At 32.4% G+C, this 23,163-nt stretch overlaps 4 protein-coding genes across 4 annotated transcripts; 1 reads left to right on the plus strand and 3 right to left on the minus strand.

Annotated features, from left to right (window-relative positions):
* Nucleotides 1-2,742: 2,742 nt before the first annotated feature.
* Nucleotides 2,743-5,053, minus strand: LOC105621247 (WD repeat-containing protein 74). The gene is made up of 7 exons (XM_012202717.1): nt 4,999-5,053; nt 4,753-4,903; nt 4,362-4,457; nt 3,410-3,713; nt 3,212-3,309; nt 2,907-3,108; nt 2,743-2,829 (listed from the first exon to the last, which is right to left on the minus strand). Exons 1-7 carry the CDS (start codon nt 5,051-5,053, stop codon nt 2,743-2,745), a joined length of 993 nt encoding a protein of 330 aa, XP_012058107.1.
* Nucleotides 5,054-7,864: 2,811 nt separating this feature from the next.
* On the plus strand, nt 7,865-10,148 carry LOC105621248 (D-glucuronyl C5-epimerase). Its single transcript, XM_012202718.1, has 5 exons — nt 7,865-7,996; nt 8,094-8,222; nt 8,350-9,063; nt 9,136-9,323; nt 9,617-10,148. The coding sequence occupies exons 1-5, from the start codon at nt 7,865-7,867 to the stop codon at nt 10,146-10,148; spliced, it is 1,695 nt and encodes a 564-aa protein (XP_012058108.1).
* Nucleotides 10,149-11,595: 1,447 nt separating this feature from the next.
* On the minus strand, nt 11,596-14,709 carry LOC105621249 (neurogenic locus notch homolog protein 1). Its single transcript, XM_012202719.1, has 6 exons — nt 14,610-14,709; nt 14,387-14,515; nt 13,543-13,716; nt 12,754-13,007; nt 12,390-12,612; nt 11,596-11,966 (listed from the first exon to the last, which is right to left on the minus strand). The coding sequence occupies exons 1-6, from the start codon at nt 14,707-14,709 to the stop codon at nt 11,596-11,598; spliced, it is 1,251 nt and encodes a 416-aa protein (XP_012058109.1).
* Nucleotides 14,710-18,168: 3,459 nt separating this feature from the next.
* LOC105621250 (polyadenylate-binding protein-interacting protein 1-like) lies at nt 18,169-20,623 on the minus strand. Its single transcript, XM_012202720.1, has 8 exons — nt 20,470-20,623; nt 20,214-20,389; nt 19,950-20,141; nt 19,666-19,857; nt 19,379-19,506; nt 19,083-19,308; nt 18,610-19,007; nt 18,169-18,256 (listed from the first exon to the last, which is right to left on the minus strand). Exons 1-8 carry the CDS (start codon nt 20,621-20,623, stop codon nt 18,169-18,171), a joined length of 1,554 nt encoding a protein of 517 aa, XP_012058110.1.
* Nucleotides 20,624-23,163: the final 2,540 nt, after the last annotated feature.

The raw sequence follows: 23,163 nt of genomic DNA on the forward strand, positions 1-23,163 counted from the left end.
AAATGAGAGAACAGCTTGCCGAGTAAAAAATATATACTATGATAGAAATGTTTTATTTAATAATTGCCTAAATTTCTTCGTTATTTAGATTAGATATCATTTTTTTTTAATGAATCTGAATAATACTGTCTGTCCATCATTTAATATAAGGTATAGTAAAAAGAAATCCATTATTTTTCCAATAGATGGCTTTAGTAATCTGCATCTCGCGTTGTATAAGTGCGATCGGGTTACGCTAGATGGCGTTAGAAAGATAAGATTTCGTACTAAAAAAAACTTCTCAGACAGTTTTGTGATTGCTTGACTCAGTATTGTTTGAATGCGCGTCAAAGATGGACGCTAGAAAATGCAAAGAGAAAATACGTCATATTTTACAGTTTTTCTTCGATAAAGGCGAAAACGCAAGCCAGGCGGCTGAAAATGTGAATAGTGTTTATGGTCCTGATACTGTAACAGCCAATCACGCGCAATTTTGGTTTCGTCGATTCCGTTCCGGTAATTTTGATGTCAAAGATGCATCACGCTCTGGAAGGCCAATTGTCGAAAATGTCGATAAAATAATAGAAATTGTCGAGTCCGACCGTCATGTAAGCACTGTTTCGATTGCCCAGGAGTTAAACATTGCACAAAAAACCGTTTGGAACCATTTGAATAAGGCTGGATACAAAAAGAAGCTCGATGTATGGGTACCACACGAGTTAACGCAAAAAAACCTCATGGACCGAATTTCTATCTGCGAATCGTTGCTGAATCGCAACAAAATCGACCCATTTCTGAAGCGGATAGTGATTGGTGATGAAAAGTGGGTCACTTACGACAATGTCAAGCGAAAACGGTCGTGGTCGAATCACGGTGAGCCGGCACAAATGGTGACCAAGCCAGGATTGACGACCAGGAAAGTTTTGCTGTGTGTTTGGTGGGATTGGCAGGGAATCATCTACTATGAGCTGCTCCCCTATGGCCAAACTCTTAATTCGGACCTGTACTGTCAACAATTAGACCGTCTGAAGGAAGCAATCGCCCAGAAGCGACCAGCGTTGGCCAATAGGAGAGGAATTGTGTTCCATCAGGACAACGCAAGGCCACACACATCGATAGTGACTCGTCAGAAGTTCCGAGAGCTTGGTTGGGAGGTTCTTATGCATCCACCTTATAGTCCGGACCTGGCCCCAAGTGATTACCACCTGTTCTTGTCTATGGCAAATTTTGCTGGTGAAAAATTCGCCTCAAGAGAAGCTTGTGAAAATCGACTGTCCCAGTTTTTTGCCAATAGGGACGAGAGTTTCTATGAGAGAGGCATAATGGAATTACCTTCAAAATGGCAACAAGTTATTGAACAAAACGGTGCATATTTGACTTAAATCGGATCATCCTAACTATACTAACTATACTAACTATTCTAACTATACTAAATAAAGTCTTCAATTTCATGCAAAAATAATGGATTTCTTTTTACTTTATATAGATTTTACCTTATATATAGATTTTATGTAGAAAAACTTTTTATTTTTAGAAATTCAGAAATATTTTAATAGATTCTGCGTAGAAACATTTTTATTAAGATAAGAAGTATACTTGGCTTTCTTTATATGTCTTTCAGACTTTTAAATTGTTTAATGCCATAGTTTTAGACTTTTAATTTGCTTAATGCCATAGTTTTCTGCAACTCTACATGATTTGTTGAAAACACTAAATGGCCTATATAGTCAGAAGTGATGAATTTTATAGCATTTTCCCTTGATTTGCATCGATTTGGGTTGGATAATGTTCTACTATTGGTTGACGTTACATATTCCACCAATACAAGAGCATACAACGTCCAATCTAGATTGATGCAAATCAGCTATGACTGAATACGCTATTAAATGATAAATTAATAATATTGAAGAAACGTGAAAAATAAGGAATTAAAAAAAACTTGCAATATATTATACATTTTTAAAAGAAACTAAAATATTATTTTTCATATAAAAATGCGTTTTATTTAATATTTTTTATTCATGATATTTGAATTAACAAATATCTTAATCCTAACTAGCAACAGCAAAAATTATATATACACCTAACAAGCAATTCTTTTTTAGACAAAAATAAAGGACACATATTTCTTTATAAGAGAACAATCGAACGTTTAGGAAGTACAACGATTCTTTGAAAAGTTTTCTTTTAAAGCAAATATCAAAACTGTAGAGATAGAAATAAATGTTCTGAAAAATTGTTTGAAACATACTTCATGAAAATAATTTTAAAAAATTTAAGTAAAAACTAAAAAATTTTTTAAAAATTGTAATTTTTAAGTACTCTTAAAATTTTCATTCAATTTTTATTTCAAATATTTCTTTCTATCTCTTTCAACGATATTATATTTATTAAGTAAATATAACTTCAAAAAATAATAACTGATTTTTTTCTTCAAAAGGTGTATCTCGTAAAAATGCGATTGGGCTGTTTAAAAAAAAAATATGTTCCTTATTTTTTTCTAGAACACAACATATTCAAGTTCATTAAAATCAGAGGAAAACATTCCTTCCATGGATTTCTTATAAGTTCTGAAGCACCCTATTTAAAATAAACAAGTGAACCTTCGCTTTATTTAGCGATTGACAAAGGAAGATTCAAAGCTTTTTTACAATTTAGAATATCAATCGTATCAATAATTAGTATCAATCGTTTGTACAGATTGTATAGATTGTACAAAACTGCTTGCTTCGGATTTAAATGATCTATTGCTATAGTTGAGGGTTAATTTTCTGTACCATCTTCGTATCCTATTTCTATACAGATATCCGATTTCATTACTAAAGACGATAATTTCGATGTTAAATAAATCTGTAATGTAAAATATAATACAAATTAAACATTTGCTTTGAATGTAGTATTTCAGAAAATTAAAACTCAAAACTTACGGATTTGAGACATTCTTTTGTATGGATATGGTGTATCCGCAGATATCTGTCGAGGCTGACGCTGGCGACGTATGGATTTGTTTTACTACAAGCTACTCCGGTTACACCACCGATAAATCCTTTGTACGTGTTTAGCACGGTGCCTGGCTGTCTTAAATCGACGAGATTCAGCTTGCCTTTAGTTGAGCCCACTATGATGTGTCTTTAACAATATGAGATATTGTGATAGATTTTTGTATACTTATCTTAAATGATGCTTTAAAGTAACAATAGTTTTATACATGTACAAAATGTACAAATCTTACTTTTCTTTCGGCGTGATATCCAAGCAAGTCCAAGCTTCATCTCGTACCGTCATATCAATTGTAGGACGTCTTTGGCGACGTGGATCATACAGATGTATCTTTATGAAATTACATATGTCAATAATGATTGTACTTTCATGACCACGAATAATGCATAAGATTAACTTTACAAAGAAAAAACAAAATTGCTTTCCTTACATTTCCATATTTACCGACTGTGACTATTAGGTTTCCTGGCAAGAAATTAATATCTGATATTGAAATACTTCTGGATAAGCACAGCCAGTCGTGCGGAAGATCCTTTGCAGAGAATATCGGTTTTTGCATCTCTAGATCGAACACTCTCAACTTATTATTTTCTTCTCCCCCGGTTGCTATCAAGTTGGTGTGCTCACGCGAGTGGCACATTCTATTCAAGTTATGTTCGGTTTTTATCAATTGCTCTCCTTTTCCCTCAGTCCACAAGCATACCTCCCCGGTTTTGGCCGATGTCAAAATAGAACTGAAATAAAATCACAGTCTGGAGTTCGTAATCTGTTCTTATATTTAAGATTGTAGTACAATCTTAAGATGTCATAAGCCAATCATAGGCTGGTATTCATAATCGATTCGAATGAACCTTCTAAATTAGAAGTCAGAAACTAAAAATTGACCAATTACAGTCAATTTTTAGCTTCTGCTTTATGACTAATAGCTTATTGTAGAAGGCCCATTATATTCAAGATCGTTTTATAATTTTAAGATGTCATAAGCCAGTCATATTAGCATCTTAAGATATTACTTTAAATAATCTTGAAATAAAAACCGACTATGAATATCAATCAAGAGCTGTATTAGCACCTTGAAACATTATTTATGACTAAATATATGATAGTTTTAAAATAAGAACGGATTATGAATACCAACAATTTTGTTAGGACTATATTCGGAAATACCATCCGAATGATCCATATATTGTGTTGTCTACAATATGCGGAATAAGCTTAGTGTAAGAAGTCAGAGTAAATAACCAATCACAGTTGAATATTTGACTATGATTGATCAATTCTTACAAGCACAATCACTTACAACCTTGCTTATAGAAGATTCTAGGCAATATTGATATGGTCTAGCATGTGGAATACACTGTTTGACACCGAGATAATTTTACCTGCCATATTGTGATACTCCACTGATAGCACCTGTGCCTATGTTACAAGAAAACCAATCTTTGAGTACTGCACTCTCTGTATCAAAGATCTTTACTCTGCAAAAAATGGATCATACAATTATATCACCATATCAAATTATATCATTTATCATTTAAAATCATTTTTTATCATATAAAATATTTTACTGTAAAATTACATACATTAATGTGTCATTGTGAAATTATATTAAATGCAATTATTTATATAATTAAATGATGTATATTGCAAAAATTATATTAATTTTTTCATAAAATTAGATTTTTTTTTTATTATACAAAATCATATCTATTCTCATGGAAATGTAAAAGTAAAGGAAGAAATTTTTCTTTTCAGTAAAAATGATTGCTTTACTTGTTATCTTTGTAACCACTGCATGCGACCAAAATCTTTTGTTCATTGTCACCCCATGCCATCCTAGTCACTTTATCAGTTTCTGTAATAAGGGATACATTCTGCAAATTTTTTATTTTATTCTCTTTCTTTACTCGTCCGATCTTCAATCCTGCAATTTGCATTTTCCACATGTAAATTAAATATAAATAGGCAGGTTATATATAACCTATAAATATTTCGCAGAATTAACCTACGGAAAATTACCTTTAATCATGCCAGATGTTGTACCCACGAAAATATCGAACTTCGTATGACTCATGTTTAACGAATCGTTGATCTTTTTTTTTTTTAATACGACACAAATTCATATGAACTCGCGTATTATGCGAGCACGTATCTCATGAAGAGTCTCGAAGATTTAAGAAACACGTGGAAATATTGGAGCCACTTACTACCATGCGTAGCACGCACATCCACTGCATCAATGCGTCCCAAAGGGGAAATCTTCTTTCTGAGCTTCTTTCTCTCTTATTTAGCTTCGTCTCCTTCACTGGTGATGATATAACTAATAACGTAGATCAAAATATTATAAGACGCAAGATATAAAAATGCCAAGACACGATGACTGAAGTGGCAAAAACATCCAAATCCGAAGGCATTCAAAGAAGAAATGGGAGATAATGGGAGACATGTGCGATTTGGAGACTTTGAAGTGAATCATGCGCTGGTTTCTCGCGCATGTTAAATATAGCTTTAGTAAAGTATCTGAACTGCAAAATGGAATTTATAATTATTTATTAGTTACACATTAATTATCTAGATAAACATTTTTAATATTATATATATGTAAATTATATAATCATTTTTACAGCAAAGAAAGCTTTCTTTATGTCGAATTTTCGCAAGAATACATAGATATTATTTTTATATAAATCATATCTAAATATATATAAATATATATATATATATAATAAAATTTAATTTTATGACAAAATTAATTCGCTTAATTATATATATAAACAATTGAATTGAATTGAATTTTACTATAAAATATAATTTCGTACAATAATCTTGAGAAAAAATACATCTGTATTTGGATATTTTATACATAATTATTATATAATTGTATATAAATTATGTCAATTTTACATATAATTATATATAATTTTATCAATTTTGTATAATTAAATATAATTATATATGAATTATTTTTTTCCAAGAAAGTATGATTTTTATATATACTTCCCCAAATTCCGTTTAAATTAAATTCAAAAAATTTTTATTGTATACAGAAATTTTTATTTATGTGCAGAAATTATGCTTTTTTTGCTACATTAGATACTATATTGATACATAAACTACATTTGCTGCACATACATATATATATATATATATATATATATATATATATATATAAAGAAAAATCACAGAAAATTCATTCCGCTTCACACACTCGTTACCTCGATAGGATTTAAAAGCGGAAGGACGGAGCGAGCATGCGCACCGCGTTCTAGGAATACGCCACTTGTTCGGAATTCTCGATCATATGTTGTAACCACAAATCGTGGTGTATATACATTCTAGTCCCAACGATAAGACGGAACGGACGGCAGAACGAGCAAGGGGAACGCGTTTTGTACAATATACGAAGATTTTTAAATGGAACTGCAGAAAGTATTTTCATTTGATCGCTGGTAATCGTCAATTTGCTATTGAATAATGTCCCGATATGAGCCCGTGTAAAGCTTTGCGAAAAAACGTCAAAAAGTGGCTTCGATCTAATTTCGATTAATTTAATTAGCTTAACTTATCAATACTATTTTATTAACACGGATAGAATCAATTTTTTGTTTAATGTATATAAATATATATATATATGTATATATATATAGATTATAAAGATAATTAATATTTATATAGTTAGAGGAATTATATCCTGAACAATTCTGGTTGAATTAATCATCGTTAAATTAGTCATAGTTAGATCGAGGTCACAAAAATATACGCCGTTCTTTGAGCTTCTTAAAAAAACCAAATCGATTGACGCTACTTTTTGTAAATATCTTAGTTTTTATACAACTAAGTTCAATTTTTTTTGTTTTATAGAATTGATCAATTTACCTTCTGAAAGACTCATTTGATTGACTCTATTTTTTGCTTCTTAAATTTCTTCATTTTTGCATCAAGGTATGAAATGATTCACAATCTTTTGATTCAATCTGTTTTTTGTTTTATACATTAGAATTGATAAGTTTGCTTTTTGAATGACTCATTCCATCGACTTCACTTTTTAAATTTCTCACTAAATTTCTCAGTTTTTGTAGTTCACATCTACAACTAGTTTACATCTATTTAATTCTATCTACTTTTTATTTCATAGAATTGTTCAGTTTGTCTTCTAAAAAACTCATTTATCATCAAATTTAGTAGGAACATTCATTTTTTTTTCATGTATTATGTGTGTCTTCCCAGATAACATGTTTCATAAGATATCTAAAAGATATTTTTTAGACATCTTATGTAGCATAAATGTTATCTGGGTTGTAAATATAATAATGTTCTTTCAAATATTGTACATGTAAAATTGGTCGCCTATCATCATTGTAGCAAAATGGGTAATTGCTAATGTAATTTTGCAGTAATTCGATTTCCATGCGATGACGGCCGCGAGGAAATGTTTCCATGCGCCACACTCCATGCTCCGGAGGTGCATCTGCAGGGAGGTGGCTTAGCTACCAAGAGGTTCTATAAATTGACGGCAACTCGAAATTTGAAACGAGCTTTGGACATCCGAAAGGATGATTACTGTATCGTTTGAAATTTCAGTGTCGGTAGATGATAGTTGATTAATATCAACATGTTTGGAAAAATAATCTCTGGGAAAGATGGGACGATTGGAATCTTAAAAGCTCTCTGGAGATGAAATTATAAGATGACGAACTGCTCGTGACATCCGTGTCGCGTAAGTTCCATTGGCGATTTAGATAATCGCAAAGTTATCATAATTTTATTTGTTATTTTCGATAACAACGTTTGTCTAGCTTATCTGTAAGATTTAGTTAGAATACTTACGTGATGTACATTATTGTTTGCGGAGAAATAAGATACAATTGATATCAACAGGTTTTATATGATGATGCGACTGAACTTTAAAACAACCTTGCTTGTTTTGGTTGTCGCAACAGTGAGCTTTCTACTTGCGTCGTGGAATAATTGTGGAACCCTGTTGTTCCATACAGACTGGAAGACAAAATATCATAAGGTAAGGCAAAATTTATGACATAACAGTGAGAGCGGATTTTAACGTATTAATCTACATTAGCTCGTCATAGTACATATTTTTATATGTTTTAATATAGGATCGTATAAATACAGAATCGGGATACCAAGAGATAGATTGTCATATAAATGGCGATTACTCTATAGGATGTCGAAAAGAAGGCGACGAAGTGTATATACCATTTTCATTTATCCATAAATATTTTGAGGTCAGTTAAGTTCATGCGAATTGATTAGCGTTAAATTAAATAAATTATATTATAAATCAATAAATGTTTGTTATATATAATTTATGTTATAAATATATTACGATAACTTGTACATGCAATGTTTTAGATTTATGGAAAATTGGCTACTTATGATGGTCTGGAGAGATTCGAATGGCTGCATAGTTACTCAAAGATTGTAAATCCCAAGGGAAAGTATGATCCCCGAGGTGTATTTATGACTTTTGAAAATTACAATGTCGAAGTCAGGGATAGAGTTAAGTGTATCAGCGGCACCGACGGTGTACCGATATCGACGCAATGGGAGAGCCAGGGATATTATTATCCCACACAAATTGCTCAATTTGGATTATCGCATTACAGTAAAAATCTAACCGAGCCCGAGCCACACAGAAAGATCATTGAGGATTCCGATAAAGTTAAACAGAATTGGAACGTTCCTCAAGGATCGGTTATGAACAGAATCTACGACAAGCAAGCTAATAGTTACGTCCTGAAATTCGCTACTCCGGAAACGAGCACTTCTGGGATTTCTTTGAAGCTGGATCACGTATTGGACTTTGTATTGAAATGGGATCTTAATATTAAAGACAATGGAAGTGTCACGGTTGCATTACAGTCACGGGAGAAGAAAGAAATGTACTATCTTCACTATGTCACTAATAACGTAGTTTTGTATAATTATAATAATCATGTGCATTACGGAATCGGACAAGCTAATCATCAATGGAAACGTCTTACTAGAGATCTTGTAGTTGACTTACAAAAAGGTCTTTATTTGAATGATAAAAGTAGGAAGAAAATACCTCGGTCTAAGTTAAAGGTAAGCATCATTCGAACGATAATTTTATAATTGTATCATGGAAAATTTGTAATGTAACCACACTCATTTTAGGTAGTTAAGATTACTTTGTACGGCTCCGGTATGATTGACAATATGACATTATCTACTAGCGAACATATGGAACAATTTTATGATGCGGCAAGATGGTTCGTCGCTAATCAGAATATCACCTCCGGTGGTTGGCCGAATCCTGTCAGGAGAAAAGTAGCGTCTGGAATGGCCATTCTCGAGCCTGGATGGTATCACTCAACATATTTTTACATATATACATGTAACTGTGAAATTAACCTTCTATATAATTTGTTATCTTTTCACTATCGTGTTTCACGAAGTTCTTGCTAAAAATGCAAAAACGAGATATCTATGCAAAACTCTTTGGTGTGAAGGATAATGTTTTGGTGTATGAAGGATAGTGTTTTATAATGAAATTCGCACAAACTTGAAAAATTGTTACTGTTTAAGATTCCATACTCGGTTATTGAAGAAGGATTAAGAGTAGAATTGGCTTTCACAAAAGAAAAATATGTTACAGGTATTCTAGTATGGGACAGGGTCACGCGATATCAGTGTTAGCACGAGCATATTATCATTCTGGAGAGGCAAAATACTTACAGGCCGCTATCAGAGGCCTACGACCTTTCAGACTGACATCCGCTAAAGGAGGGGTAGCTGCGCTATTTCTAAGCAAATATGTCTGGTACGAAGAGTATCCTACTACCCCTTCATCTTTCATACTCAATGGTTTTATTTATTCGCTTATCGGTCTCTACGATTTGAAGAGCATAGCGGTAGGTAAGGACGCGGAGGAAGCGACCAGACTTTTTAATCAGGGTATGATATCGTTAAAAAATATGTTAACGTTATACGATACCGGTTCAGGTACTACGTACGATTTGCGTCATTTTACATTAAAGACAGCACCGAATTTAGCTAGATGGGATTACCATTCTACTCACATTAATCAACTTCTTCTTCTCAATTCTATCGACAACGATCCTATTTTTATCACGACCGCGGAGAGATGGATCGGTTACATGAATGGTAAAAGAGCGGCGCATAATTAATCACTTTAGAAAATATTCCATCTCCTTTGTATTTTTTATATTTATTTATTTAAATTATTTTTTATCTTATCAAATTATTTTAATAAATTATTTTCATTATCTTATTTTTTATATTACAGATTAAATATTCCCTCGTATAAAATATAATTTTTATTTTATATCAATCACAGAGTCGTAGTTATCACACGTGAATAGAATAAGCGAAAAACTGCGAGCGTGTATGATATTAAAATTACAATTTGTTAATATTATCTCTGTTAATACTACAGAAATATGGCATAACTATAAGAATAGGAGATGTGTCCTTAATACACGAGATGATTTTTAATTATATGTCGATATACAATATTTCTTATACACATTTTTTATATATTTATATTATAATTATTTTTTATGTATAATTCATATAAATGTAATAATAATTATTCATTCTATTTATTTATTTGATATAATATATAATATTTATACTTATATTTATTATACTTATTAGAAGTCTAGAAAAATATTTTAATTTAAAAAATATGAAATATATACAATAAATGTTGGATTAATAGCAAATATTGATATACATATATAATTAAAAATCATCCTGCATATATTTGTAAATAAAATATTTCTGAAGAACCCCTCTGAACACTCGGACATTGAAGCGGACAATGTCCGTTTTAAAATTAGTAAATTTCGCATAACGGTGCTGCCAATAATTATGATAATTAACATGTAGCGTGATATTCTTTCGTAAGTCATATTATATAATTATAAATAATACGTAAGAGAAGATTGTAATCATTTATTTTTTAATAGCGGCAAGTGATTTTTCGTAAATTTTCTCAACTAGTTTTATAACTATGGACTTGCACACTTTATGGGATATAATGTTAAATTATTCAATAAAAATTATTGTTTAATCAGATAATGTAATTCAGACTTTTGTAAGTAATATATTACAACGTTGCATTGAGTTCTCATTTTCTCTTTGTTATGTGATGTATAAAATTTACATATTAAAAATATGTATGATTCTTATAAAATCTATTAAGAATGTAACAGAACGTAGCATTTGAAACTGAAATGGGAAAAAAATTCATCATCTAGAGATCTTAATTCTGCAGCATAAATTATTATGCTTTCTTAATAAGGAATGTTTTTATTAAAGATCGAAACTAGATTTGCGACCAGCGGCAGCTTATAAAACATATAGAACACTTTGTGTGAGATCTATTTTATGGTGGACACGAATTGGAAGACATATTATCTGCGTAGCGCACGCGTTACGAAAAATATACATATATTATTACTCTGTTATACGACCTGCGTAAGGAATAGGCGGTTAACTTCTTTTTATTCAATTCTTCGCAAAAGTACGACCGAATATAAAATTGGAATAGAAGTTACGGTATTAAAATTGAGTATTTTAAACGTGGAATCGTGGTATCGTTTTGTGTGACTAGTAGTAGCGGTAACGGTAGGCGCGGCCGTAATTGTACACCGATTTACTCTCGATCGGGTTACAGGTGTACAGGGCGTCGCCTCTGGTGCCCTGCGGGCACGTACAGACCGCGATATGACGTCGGGGCGTGCACTCGGCGCTCGGGCCGCATTCGTGGCCGGTACACGGGTTCTTGCACGTGAAATCGATACATGCCCGATTGTCGAGGCATTCACTGTCGGTGAAGCACTCCCCGCGCTGACAGCTCGTTAAGGCGTTGCCAATGTAGCCGGTGGGACACGTGCATACCGGCCTCTCCTTCCCGGTATTGTCGTGACCCGGCGTACAAATTGCATTAATACCGCAGGGATTTGGCTCGCAGAGATCGCCTGGAAAATGGAGATACATTGATTTTGAGACAATTATTTTCTCTTCTTCTTCCTCGTTTTTTTGAGTTCGTCAGTGATAAAGAATTGATGGTAGAAGAACTGATATGGTAGAGAAGAATACAATTCTAGTTAATTATAATAACAATGATTATAAGCCCGTATCAGAATAGATTAAGACCGAATTAGATTAATCAAAAATTTATTAAACTTGATATTGTTTTGTATTTGATTTTCTTTTTTCTGATTAATTAAATTCAATCTCAATTTTAATCTCTAATTTGATACGGATATTGCCTTTATTGAACTTTAATACTGGAAGGTAATGATTAATTATATTTTAAGTGCACAATGCTTTTAATATTCAAAATAAATAATTAATTATTACCTTTCAGTATTGAATTGGATTTTGTAAGGATTACTTACGTGGTTCAAACAGTCTACAGCTGACGAAAGGATTACCGGTCATATGTTTTGGGCAACTGCAAACGGGAGTGATACCGCGTAGGTTGCAGTCGGCATGAACGCCGCACACGCCATCGCAAGGATTCACGCATTTCTGATAGAGGCAAGCGGGTTTATTCGATGGGCATTCAGAGTGGGTGGTGCACTCCGGTCGGCATGCGACAAATGGGTTTCCCGTCCATGTCTGGAACAACAAGAAGCGGATCGATCCCACACGTCCATTCCGTTTCATTTGATTTCATTCGTCATCGAGGATGCTTAGTCAGACTTATAGTCTTTGATAGAAATATTGTAATTCTCTATGAATAAAGCGGAGGCGTCTTACTTTCGGGCAGGTGCACTTCGCTTGATGATTGATGACTTGGCACTCCGCGTTCTCTCCGCACTTGCATGGGTTCTCACATTTGTATGATGATGAGCACGCGAGATGATGAGGACAATCGATGTCGCTCTCACACTCGTGACGACATCCAGTTAAGGGTGAACCTCTGTAACCCGGTAGACACGTGCAGACTGGCACTTCATTGATTACCTCGCATTGGGTATTCACTCCGCATGGACTCGGTTTACAAGCGGCTTCTATATTACAGTGAATATCTTTGATTTTTGAATAACTTATAACGTTCTCAAAAAAAAATAGAAAAAAGTGCACTCTCTTATGAGTTATTATCTTTATTAAATGTTATTGTGAATTACTATTTATTACAGTCAAATTCTGTTTATCCGAACAGGTGAAAACAACAAGACAGAAACCGAATAGATAATAGAGGCTCATTAGTTTCTATCAATCTTATAAGTATTTATCAATATTACAGCTTATAATATAGAGAGTTAATAGTTGGAACTAGACACGAATTTATTTGTACGAATGAAGTGCAGACAAACAGATTATTAATATTAAATTTAATTATTATTATATTTATATTAAATTAAATTCTTTAAATCAAAGGAAGAGAGAAAGAAAAGAATAGAAACGAATATTTTTAAAAGACATAAAATTTAAAAAATAGAAACACACACATTAGAAAAATCTTAAAATATTTTTGTATAATGTTTTTTTATAGATATTCATATTTTAAATTAAAGAAAAATTTTAAATTAAAGTTCTACATACGAGGATCGGCGATTTGACAACTCGAGAACGGATCTCCGACGTATCCTGATATACATTCGCAGGTACCTATATGATTTCTGGTCAAACAGTTCGCGTTTATTCCACACAGACCTACGCAAGGGTCGACACACCTGTTGTTCGTACACACTTTGTTGTATGGACAGTCGTCGTTGACTGAAACGTGATGAGGATGTTAAATAACATGCCGATTGATACACCTTTCAAATGGCAACACCAGAAAACATATGAGAAAATATTTAAGGCAGATATTATTTATGAATATATGAAATTTAAAGGGTAGTAATATTTTTATGATAACATAAAAAAAACGAATATCAATAGCAATAACAAACAATAACAATCTAATTGAAAATAAATTTATTAATTCAATGATAGTATTAATGAAACAAATAACACTTTATTAAAATAAGAGATATGTGATTTGTTTCATTGTTTTACTAACATTCATCTTGTGTCAAATTAACACAAATATTTAGTAGATACATTTTTAATGAAATGTATTAAATTTAACACAAATTTTTCTACTGCGTGTCAATAAATTAACAAGATCATTTAGCAATTAGATTATCAGTTAATACCGTTAATACATTTATTTTCCGTATAGTTAAGTATATAGTTCATTTTCATGATCTACTCATCCTACAAATCAATATGATTTTTTCTGTTTTTTCCATTTTGTTTGTTGCATTTTTTTTGATTGGCTAGCGGTGTATAAACTTGAGTTTATACGCGGTATAATTACTACGACTTAACTAACAAGAGTTTACTTTTCCAGGGATTATATAATGCTCGCGGTTCGCACGTTGATCGCATTTGTACTCACTTAGACATTCGACTCGCACGCACTGTGCGAGCGGGTCTCCCATATGAAGATTCAAACACGAGCACACTGGCCGTCCCAAGCTCATCGTGCATCTCGCGTTGACGCCGCACGTGTAGCTGTCGCAACCGCCTACGAGATGAAGAGTCGGATGATTCAGCAGGGACGCTTCGGTTTTGCATAACTACTTATAACAAAGATTACTGAAGAATTAAGCAGAACTTACCGGACGTACTTGTTCGCGACTGAACATATTGGACATAGTGACTGCCGTTCACCAACGTGATGAAGAGGAACAGAAGCAAGGTTGCGGCTTGCGTGTACATTTTGCCACTGTTCCAAATTTATCTGCCGAAAGAGATGAAATTCCACTTGAAATGACATTTGTGGAAAGAGAATGCTATTCTCGCGATGATTCTTCTCTGATGTTGTAAATCAAGTTTTGCGCAATTCTTTCAATTAAAACAACACTTTTCTTTTCGATTTATAAATCATTATAAATAAAACAATTTGCTTTCTTGAAATTAAAGATGAGTAAAAAATTATTCCAACTAACTTGAATTAAAAAAGGCGACTCGCGTGATGAAGATTTTTGCTTGAATTCTCAAGGCGAGAAGAAAACACTATTCTTTTGCTATGATTATTCTTCAATGCAAACCAAGTTCTGCGCAAATTCAACTTAAAAGATTTTCCTTTTTTATTTAAGTTGAACAAAATGACTTTCTTGTAAATATAGATGATATAATCGTCCCAATTACTTAAATTACAAGACGATTCGCATAATGATAAGCGTTAATGCGGGAAGAAAACATTATTCTTATGATTTTTTTTGATGATGCAAATCTAGCAAATTCAAGTTAAAACGAGACCTATCTTTTCAATTTAACGAAATGATTCGCTTTCATGCAACGAAAGATGGATAAATCCAATTTAATACTGGAATGTAGTAATTAATTATTTTGAGCATTACAGTGTGTATAACTGTTTTTAATACTTAGAATAAGTAATTAATCGTTATCTTGTAGAATTAAATTTTTTTGTAAGAGAAGATCATCCCAATAACTTAAATTAGAAAAAGGCTCCGAAGAATGAGTAGTGAATATTTTTGCTTAAATTGTCAGTGTTTATTTCCATCAATATGAATTAACTTTAATCTTGGTTTAATTTTATCTTTTTCTAGAAATAGAAAAAGATTTATCTTTTTGTTTTATACGCGTTTCTGTCAATGTGGATTAACTTTAATCTTAACTCACTTGCTCTTCATTTATTTTAATTTTTAGAACTAGAAAAGGATGAGTTAGTTGAACAAAGATAAAATTAAACTATATTGAAACTATATAGAAACTATATAGAAACTATATAGAAACGAGCATTAGCATAGAAAAAAAAAGAGCAAATAAAGTTAATTTACATTAGTAGAAATGGATTATTTATGTCCACATTATAATACAAAAAAATAATGAGCAACAGACAATAAACATGACAAACAACGTAAATAACACTGAATAATAGATAATATGATCAATAAATAATGCATGAAGTTTTTATCCGAATAGACACTTAAAAAAGTTTATCCCAGTTTATCTGAATAATGCCCACCTTTGCTTACAACTTGATGCTCGATCGGCGCGAGGAAGACTAACCGATCAGTGATCACCTGCGACCGCGTAAATGACGCGAGGACGATCCCAGGCCCCACTATCTGCGACCTTCAGAGTCCCCCCTTCGAATTTCGCCCACACACGGCCCTGATTATTCTTCAAGGTATTCGATAAATTTCGCCTACGTATTTTATATCCGTTGTTTTTTTCGCTTCCTTTTTTTTCGTAATTGATGAGCATTACGTGCGAACGCGATGATTTTCCCATAGCCTGAGCTGCGGCGCAGCGCGATTGGAACACGCACACAATTATCCGTCCATCCCGACCTAGAATTGCCCGGCTATAATGATATTCCATATTCGCGTGCATAGTACAATGCGTCGGTCAAAACAGGTATGAGTAATCGCAGCTGCAGCTTCGGTGCGCGGAGTTCCGTGACGAGGGAACCCTTTCGCGCCAAAAATGGATCTCCGCGAACGCACACGTTCTGATACGCTTAATCCCGCTGCTGCAGCGTAGTCGAAGTAAATCCGGTATCGGCTTGTCGTTCAACTGTGGATCACCGTTTTTATATATCGCGTCATACACTCTCTCTCTCCCCGTGCTTCTTCATATCCGCGTTATATGCTAATCTAGAACAAAAATGTCGACAAAATAAAAAAAAAAGGTAGAAATGCAAATTGTGTCGCGTAAATACATTCGCGTAAATAAAATGGTAATCTCCAGTACCACATTGCCCGAATGGTCACACATTCCCGTTTTGTTATCGTTTCTGTGAATAGAACGCATAATTTGATGTTGCAATCAGCAATCTCGAGATGAGGAACGTAATAATTTAATATATATTTAAAGATCTGCATTGAAAACTATTTGTGTGTATTTAACGTAAAATTCATCGATTCGGTAAATGCGAATTTATTTCAGAAATCGGTCTATAGAATCGCTTTCGCTAGTTGCAAATAAAAAATCAATTTTATTTACATATAAAACATAATTATTTTAGAATATACTTATTTTAGAAACTGTCTGTGTTAAGAAGATGGAATGGAATTGATAAATTGGCATTGTACGCTTTTTAACTATACTAGTTATATAAAACTCGTGTTATATATTTAGGAAACTTTTCGTACAAATACACATACGCTTAAAACTTTAAATAAATGCAAAATACACATATATTTGCCATATAGAACACGTATCTATGTACAGAGTCGATCGTCAGAAACAGAAGATTTGAATAAAACTTCTTTAAATTTAGCTTTTAACCGTTTTTAATATTCTAGTTTTTATTGATTATTAAATAAAATTAAATAAAATTTTACATTTTAAAATATTTGCTAAAGATATGAAAGGAAAAGATACATATGCCCTGAAACACAAACTACGATTTTGAGAAGAACTTCCTTATGTTTTTTTTTTTCAAATTTCGTGGCGTTTTTCCCGTTAGATGTAACGAGAAAAACGCCACGAACTTTTTCCCATATCTAATATATAAGTTTCGCCCTTAACATTTTCTTTCGCGTCTAATGAAATGAATTTATTCAAGCATTCCATTTCAAAGTGAACCACTCTGCACGCTACATATACATCGATATTACTATTTATGTACATGGCGGATCTTTATGAATTTAATCGTGTGTTTGGCATTTCTTTTTCATCGATGCCAGTATCTTGTCCTACTTTTCGTGATACAGAGTATCATGTTAATGTCATGTAATCAAATCTTTATCTTTTTGAAAATCATAAACTTTCAAATAAGAGATATTCGTATTTTATAAATGAGATGCTTGAGCTAGAGTATAATTTTGCACTGAAAAAAGAGTTCGATAATAGTTACCAAATATTAAATGAAATAATTTCAATCAGATATTTGGCTAACCAATATAACCAAATACCAATATAAAATAATTTTACTTTTTAAATATTTAATATTAACAAATAGTTGGTTATATTATGTCATATTATGTTTGGTAATACTTATTAAATATGTAGGAAAACAAAATTATATTATATATACAGGTTTCTCTCTGCACATATATATATTTATATAATATATAGTTATATATTTAATTACGTTGTTATATTAATTAAATTTGATTGAATTTCACTTAACATTTGACAATTATTACCAAGTTACTCGTTTTGTCAATGTATTTGTGTGAGATTATATTCATTGTTTGAATTTTATTTGCACTTTGCGTCTCTTAAGAACTCTTCGTAAGCAGTCGCAATTTCATCGTCATAATTATCATCAGGTTCTTCTTCAGATGTCCTGTAAATTACACAATAATATTAGTACATAAATTTCTTAAACAAATATTTTTATTGAATGGTACCTTTTAATTATCTCTCTTTTATTATTTTAATAATATGAAAGAAATTAAAATATTACTTATTTACAACACAATTTAAGAAATAAAGTTTTTTAGAAAATGAATTTAATGTTTAATGTAATGAATTAAATTTTAAAATTAAAATTTTGTATTAATTTTAAAATGTAATTGTGATGAAATAATTGATTGCGTATGTATATAGAGAAAATAGAAAAAATTATAGAGAAATGTTGTTTTAAAGAATTTTTTATATCATTGTTGTAGCAAATGTATGATATGAAGTTCAACATACTCTTGATCGTCTAAATCAGCTTTTGCGTGCTGCTCAAGAAATTCGCTTTCCTCCGCAGACAAAATCGAACCGTCAGGACCGTACATCACTGGTTGGTTAAAATGTATTTTCTCCGGTACTTGATGCTGTATTTTCAACGATTCAGATGAATGATAATTAGACGCACCCAATTGATCAGATTGTCGCTGCACATCATTAAATAACACATGACTCGACCCAGATGAATCACAATTGGGCGCGCTTCTACCCCAATCCTTTCGTAATTCGTGAACACTGTTTACCATATTTCCTACATGCGTATCAACTTGCCCATTATTCACGAGTTCCGTTAGTGCCCGCATCATATTCTCCATGTCTTTACTCCTGCTTTTATCTTTCTCCAACACGTGACCCGCCAGCTACGCATTACATCAAATGCATACATTAGAATGTAGATAAAAATTGAATTATCGTCACTATTATTTGCGACTTACTTTGAGCGCTTGGCATATATATTTAACAGAACTTGACGCTGGTCTTTGCAGTACCCTAGTAATAAACAATACCAACAGTTCTCCTAAAGTGAAAGCGTAAGACTCATCCATCTGAGCGACCAACTCTGCTAAAAACAATATCAGTCCATTGCATTTCCGTTGATCCCGTTGCTCTTCGGGTTGATTAAGCCATTCAGATTCGAGTAATCTGGTCTCCAATTTACATCTAACATAAAAATATCATCAATGTATATAAATCGTATATTTCCAATTACATGAAATGCCCCTGAACTTACTGGAAACACAACAAATCCCTGAACAGCTCTTTGGAAAACATATACATCTCTTTGGAATCTTCTAAGCTGGTGTCAAAATATTTACATAACCGGGCTCCATTATATCGAAAATTACTTTCCGCTATAGACTGAAAATAATATAATGTCAGTAATGTAATGTGCGAATTATATAGTATTCTACGTAATTTTTATCAGATAAATACTGAACATTGTTTACGAATAAAATGCGTCTTGCGCAAAAATGTTATCCCGAATACGTATTCGGGGAAAAAAAGGAATTTTTATACCCATTCGATTATGGTTGTAATAACCAACTGCAAGCAACGCATATTTCCACTCAACCTAAGCTTGTCCATAAATGGTGGAACTAGATTGGTGAACTCGGCGGGATTCATAATTAAAATGTTGATAATTTTATTGAGATGGTCATAAGTTTCTAAGTTATAAGCTTCTTCCTTTTCATTTTGTTGCTTCTCTTTCTAATTAAAATATTATTGATACATATAAATATTGCATATAAGCAATTTCTTAATGAAAAGAAATCAGGCTTTTATCTTGCTATTTTACTTACATCATCTTGATCATATCCATAATTATTATAATTTCCTACGTCTGTGTCTTGTATATTGCATTGCTGTTCCAAAATGTCTCCTAGAGTACTATCATCCGCAAATGACGGAGGTACAGATACATTTGATGGTATTTCACGAGCTAATCTAATCCTGTCTTGTATGGAACGCTTTGGATATTGGAGAGTAAGTTGCTAACAGCAAATTATTCAGAATCAAAATAACAGAATGTTGATATGCTTTAAGATCCAAAATAAATAACTTACAGGAGGCAGATACACATTAGGCTCTGCTGGAGAAGACTGCACCAAAGGAGACTGCGACTTAAAAACCTGAGGTAGCATGGATTTTGGAATAAACTCTGCTGCCTGTGGCGATAGCGCAAATTTCTTCTCTTCCTGATTATGCTGTGTCGTCGCTGTAGATGACGAAAAGTCGGATTCTATGTACAAATAAGTAGTTTTATTTTAAACTTGATAGTCAACAAGCTCTTAATTTTGTTGCAATTAAAATAATGCTAACTTATACTGGATTGACTAGCAGATGATACACTGTATGGTCGCCTGAGTCCCCCGCATGAGTCCAATTGTGACCAAACACGATGTCCACGTCCTATACCTTGTTTCATAATTTCCTCATCCTTGCCAGTTTTCTTGTCTCCTTTAAAAGAGTCCATTTTCTATGCGAACAAATTGTCAATCAAGAACAAGTAAAATTTAGATTCAGTAAACTAGTTTTAAAACTCAACATCTTTTACAATCTCAATAATGTTCTTATCAAACATACTGTATTTTTTTATCACACACACATACACACACACATACACACACACACAATTTTAATATATATGTATATATATGTATATATATGTATATATTATATAAACACATATTTTTTATAAAAAAAAGATACAGAAAAAATAAAAAAGTTTAATAAATTTGAATTTTGGATTCTGTATAGATACACTTTAAAGTTGTTGTACACAAGTATATATAATAATATTATGAATATAGACTTAATCATAATTTTCTGAGAAAAATAATCAAATATTAAATGATTGCACATTAAGTAATTTCCTAGGTAAAATAGAACAATATTGTTGGAATATTTCACTTATATATATTACTTAAATTGTTATAACAATATTTCTAAAAAATTGCTTTTTTTTGTGAATTTTCTACAAAATTGTATATTTAAAAGCTTCACGAAGAATAATTATTATTAAACAAGAAAAGGAATATATAAAATATATATTTTACACGAAACGATATTTTGTAATTCACATTTTCGCTGGAGTACAAAAATATCTCAGATGATTAGTCCCAAATTTTTCAGTGTTATGTTAAATTGGACTCAATATATTCTTCCTATAACTGAACTAATATACATTTTTGGAATTGAAGTGAAATAGACATTTAATATTCAACAAAAGCGAGAAGAACATTCAAATGCTATCTAGTTCAGGAAAAAAGACTTTATAGATTACTTTTATTAGAATCTTTATAAGTTCTTTTGATTTTAGGATTCTTTAATTCTTATTAGACTTGCTAATTAGACATTAAAGACAAAATATACTTGATTTTTGCTCATTTGTGAGAATTAATTTGGACTGCGATAATAAACGTGAATATAGATACATCAGATAAGCGAAGAAATTCATCTGCAACAGTGCTTCACACTGTGTTAATGGCACTTATCAAAATTCCTGTTTATCAAAAGAATAATGACAAGTCGAGGCAATGCCGTATTCTTATTACGAAAGATATTGTGACACGATTATCGTTAACAAGCACAATCATTCTGCGACATCGCATCGATTGCATCGCGACAAATAAGATACCTTTGGAATATCAGTTCACAGATCAGCAGTCCTCGTTGAATCACGAACAGATAACGCAATTCAGACAGTCTGTCACCTTTAGCTGGCGAGAATATGCAAGGAATCCGGAAGTTGTGAAGGCCGGTTATACACAGGCATCACAAACGTGAGCCGCATCGGCTACGCATTTCACGCAGTCCAGAATCCAGAACAGTTCAGCGCAGCCTCATCGCCCTCACCCAGTGTTGTTAGACGGGCCGGGTTTCAGGGACGCATGCGCGTCCAATGTAGCTTCAGTAACGTACTATGTCACTAATAAATAAGAGATTATTAATCGCCTATGTAAAAGTTTTTCAAAAATGTTGAAAATTTTAATATATTTTACATAGGTATACATATATAGAAATACATATATATATTATATATATGTATACGTATATAAAATATGTAAAATATATTAAAATTTTCAACATTTTCAACCCTAAGCGACTAATGATCTCCTATTTACTAATGATCGGTACATTACTGAAGCTATTTTGGACGCGCATGCGTCTGAAACTCGGCCCGTCTAATGTGTCTAACAACACTGGCAGGATTCACACCTTGATGGAAAAATGGAAAGCGGAAAAGCGAAAGCCAATCAGAACTCGCGGAAAGACAGAAGCAGGGGATTCTGTATCTTGAAACGAGTGAAAATTACAAAAGTGAACTGCGTGATCTACAATGGTAGTAGCAGTAATAGATGAGGTTGTAAGAGTAACAAATTGATCAATCACAGTTGAATGTGAGAAGAATAATCGACTATGATTGGTCAATTTCTACGCCTACTCCTTAATCAACTACTATTACTGCCCACTGTAAACCATGCAAATGAATTTACTAAAATACTGATAATTTCAACACCTAATAAAGTTGCTCACTTTTGTAATTTTCACCTCGTTTTAAGATACAGAATTGATCCCCAACAAGCGAAATGTACCGCCTACTACTGAGTTCCGATTGATTTCCGCTTTTCCATCAAGGTATGAATCTGGCCTAACACACTGCTCTCACCTAGAATTGTAAAGTTTGTTCGCGTCGCATTCTCCAACATGCCATAGTTCCTACTCACTCTAATGAAGGCATTGGAGTGAGAAACAGCTATGACAGAAGCATACTGGAATATGCGACGCGAACAAACCTCTAGATATAACAGAGAAGCATAACCGCTGTTCCGATTTCTGATTGGTTCCGCCATTTTTTCTACAGATAGTCTTCTAATTTTAGGATTCTAATTTTGATATACATCATGATTTTTAAATCTTGATATATATATATATATATATATATATATATATATATATATATATATATACTACTACTAACGAAATAAATTATTATTTATTGTATACGTACTA

This window comes from Atta cephalotes (genome assembly GCF_000143395.1).
Source record: "Atta cephalotes unplaced genomic scaffold scaffold00032, whole genome shotgun sequence".
NCBI lineage: Eukaryota > Metazoa > Arthropoda > Insecta > Hymenoptera > Formicidae > Atta > Atta cephalotes.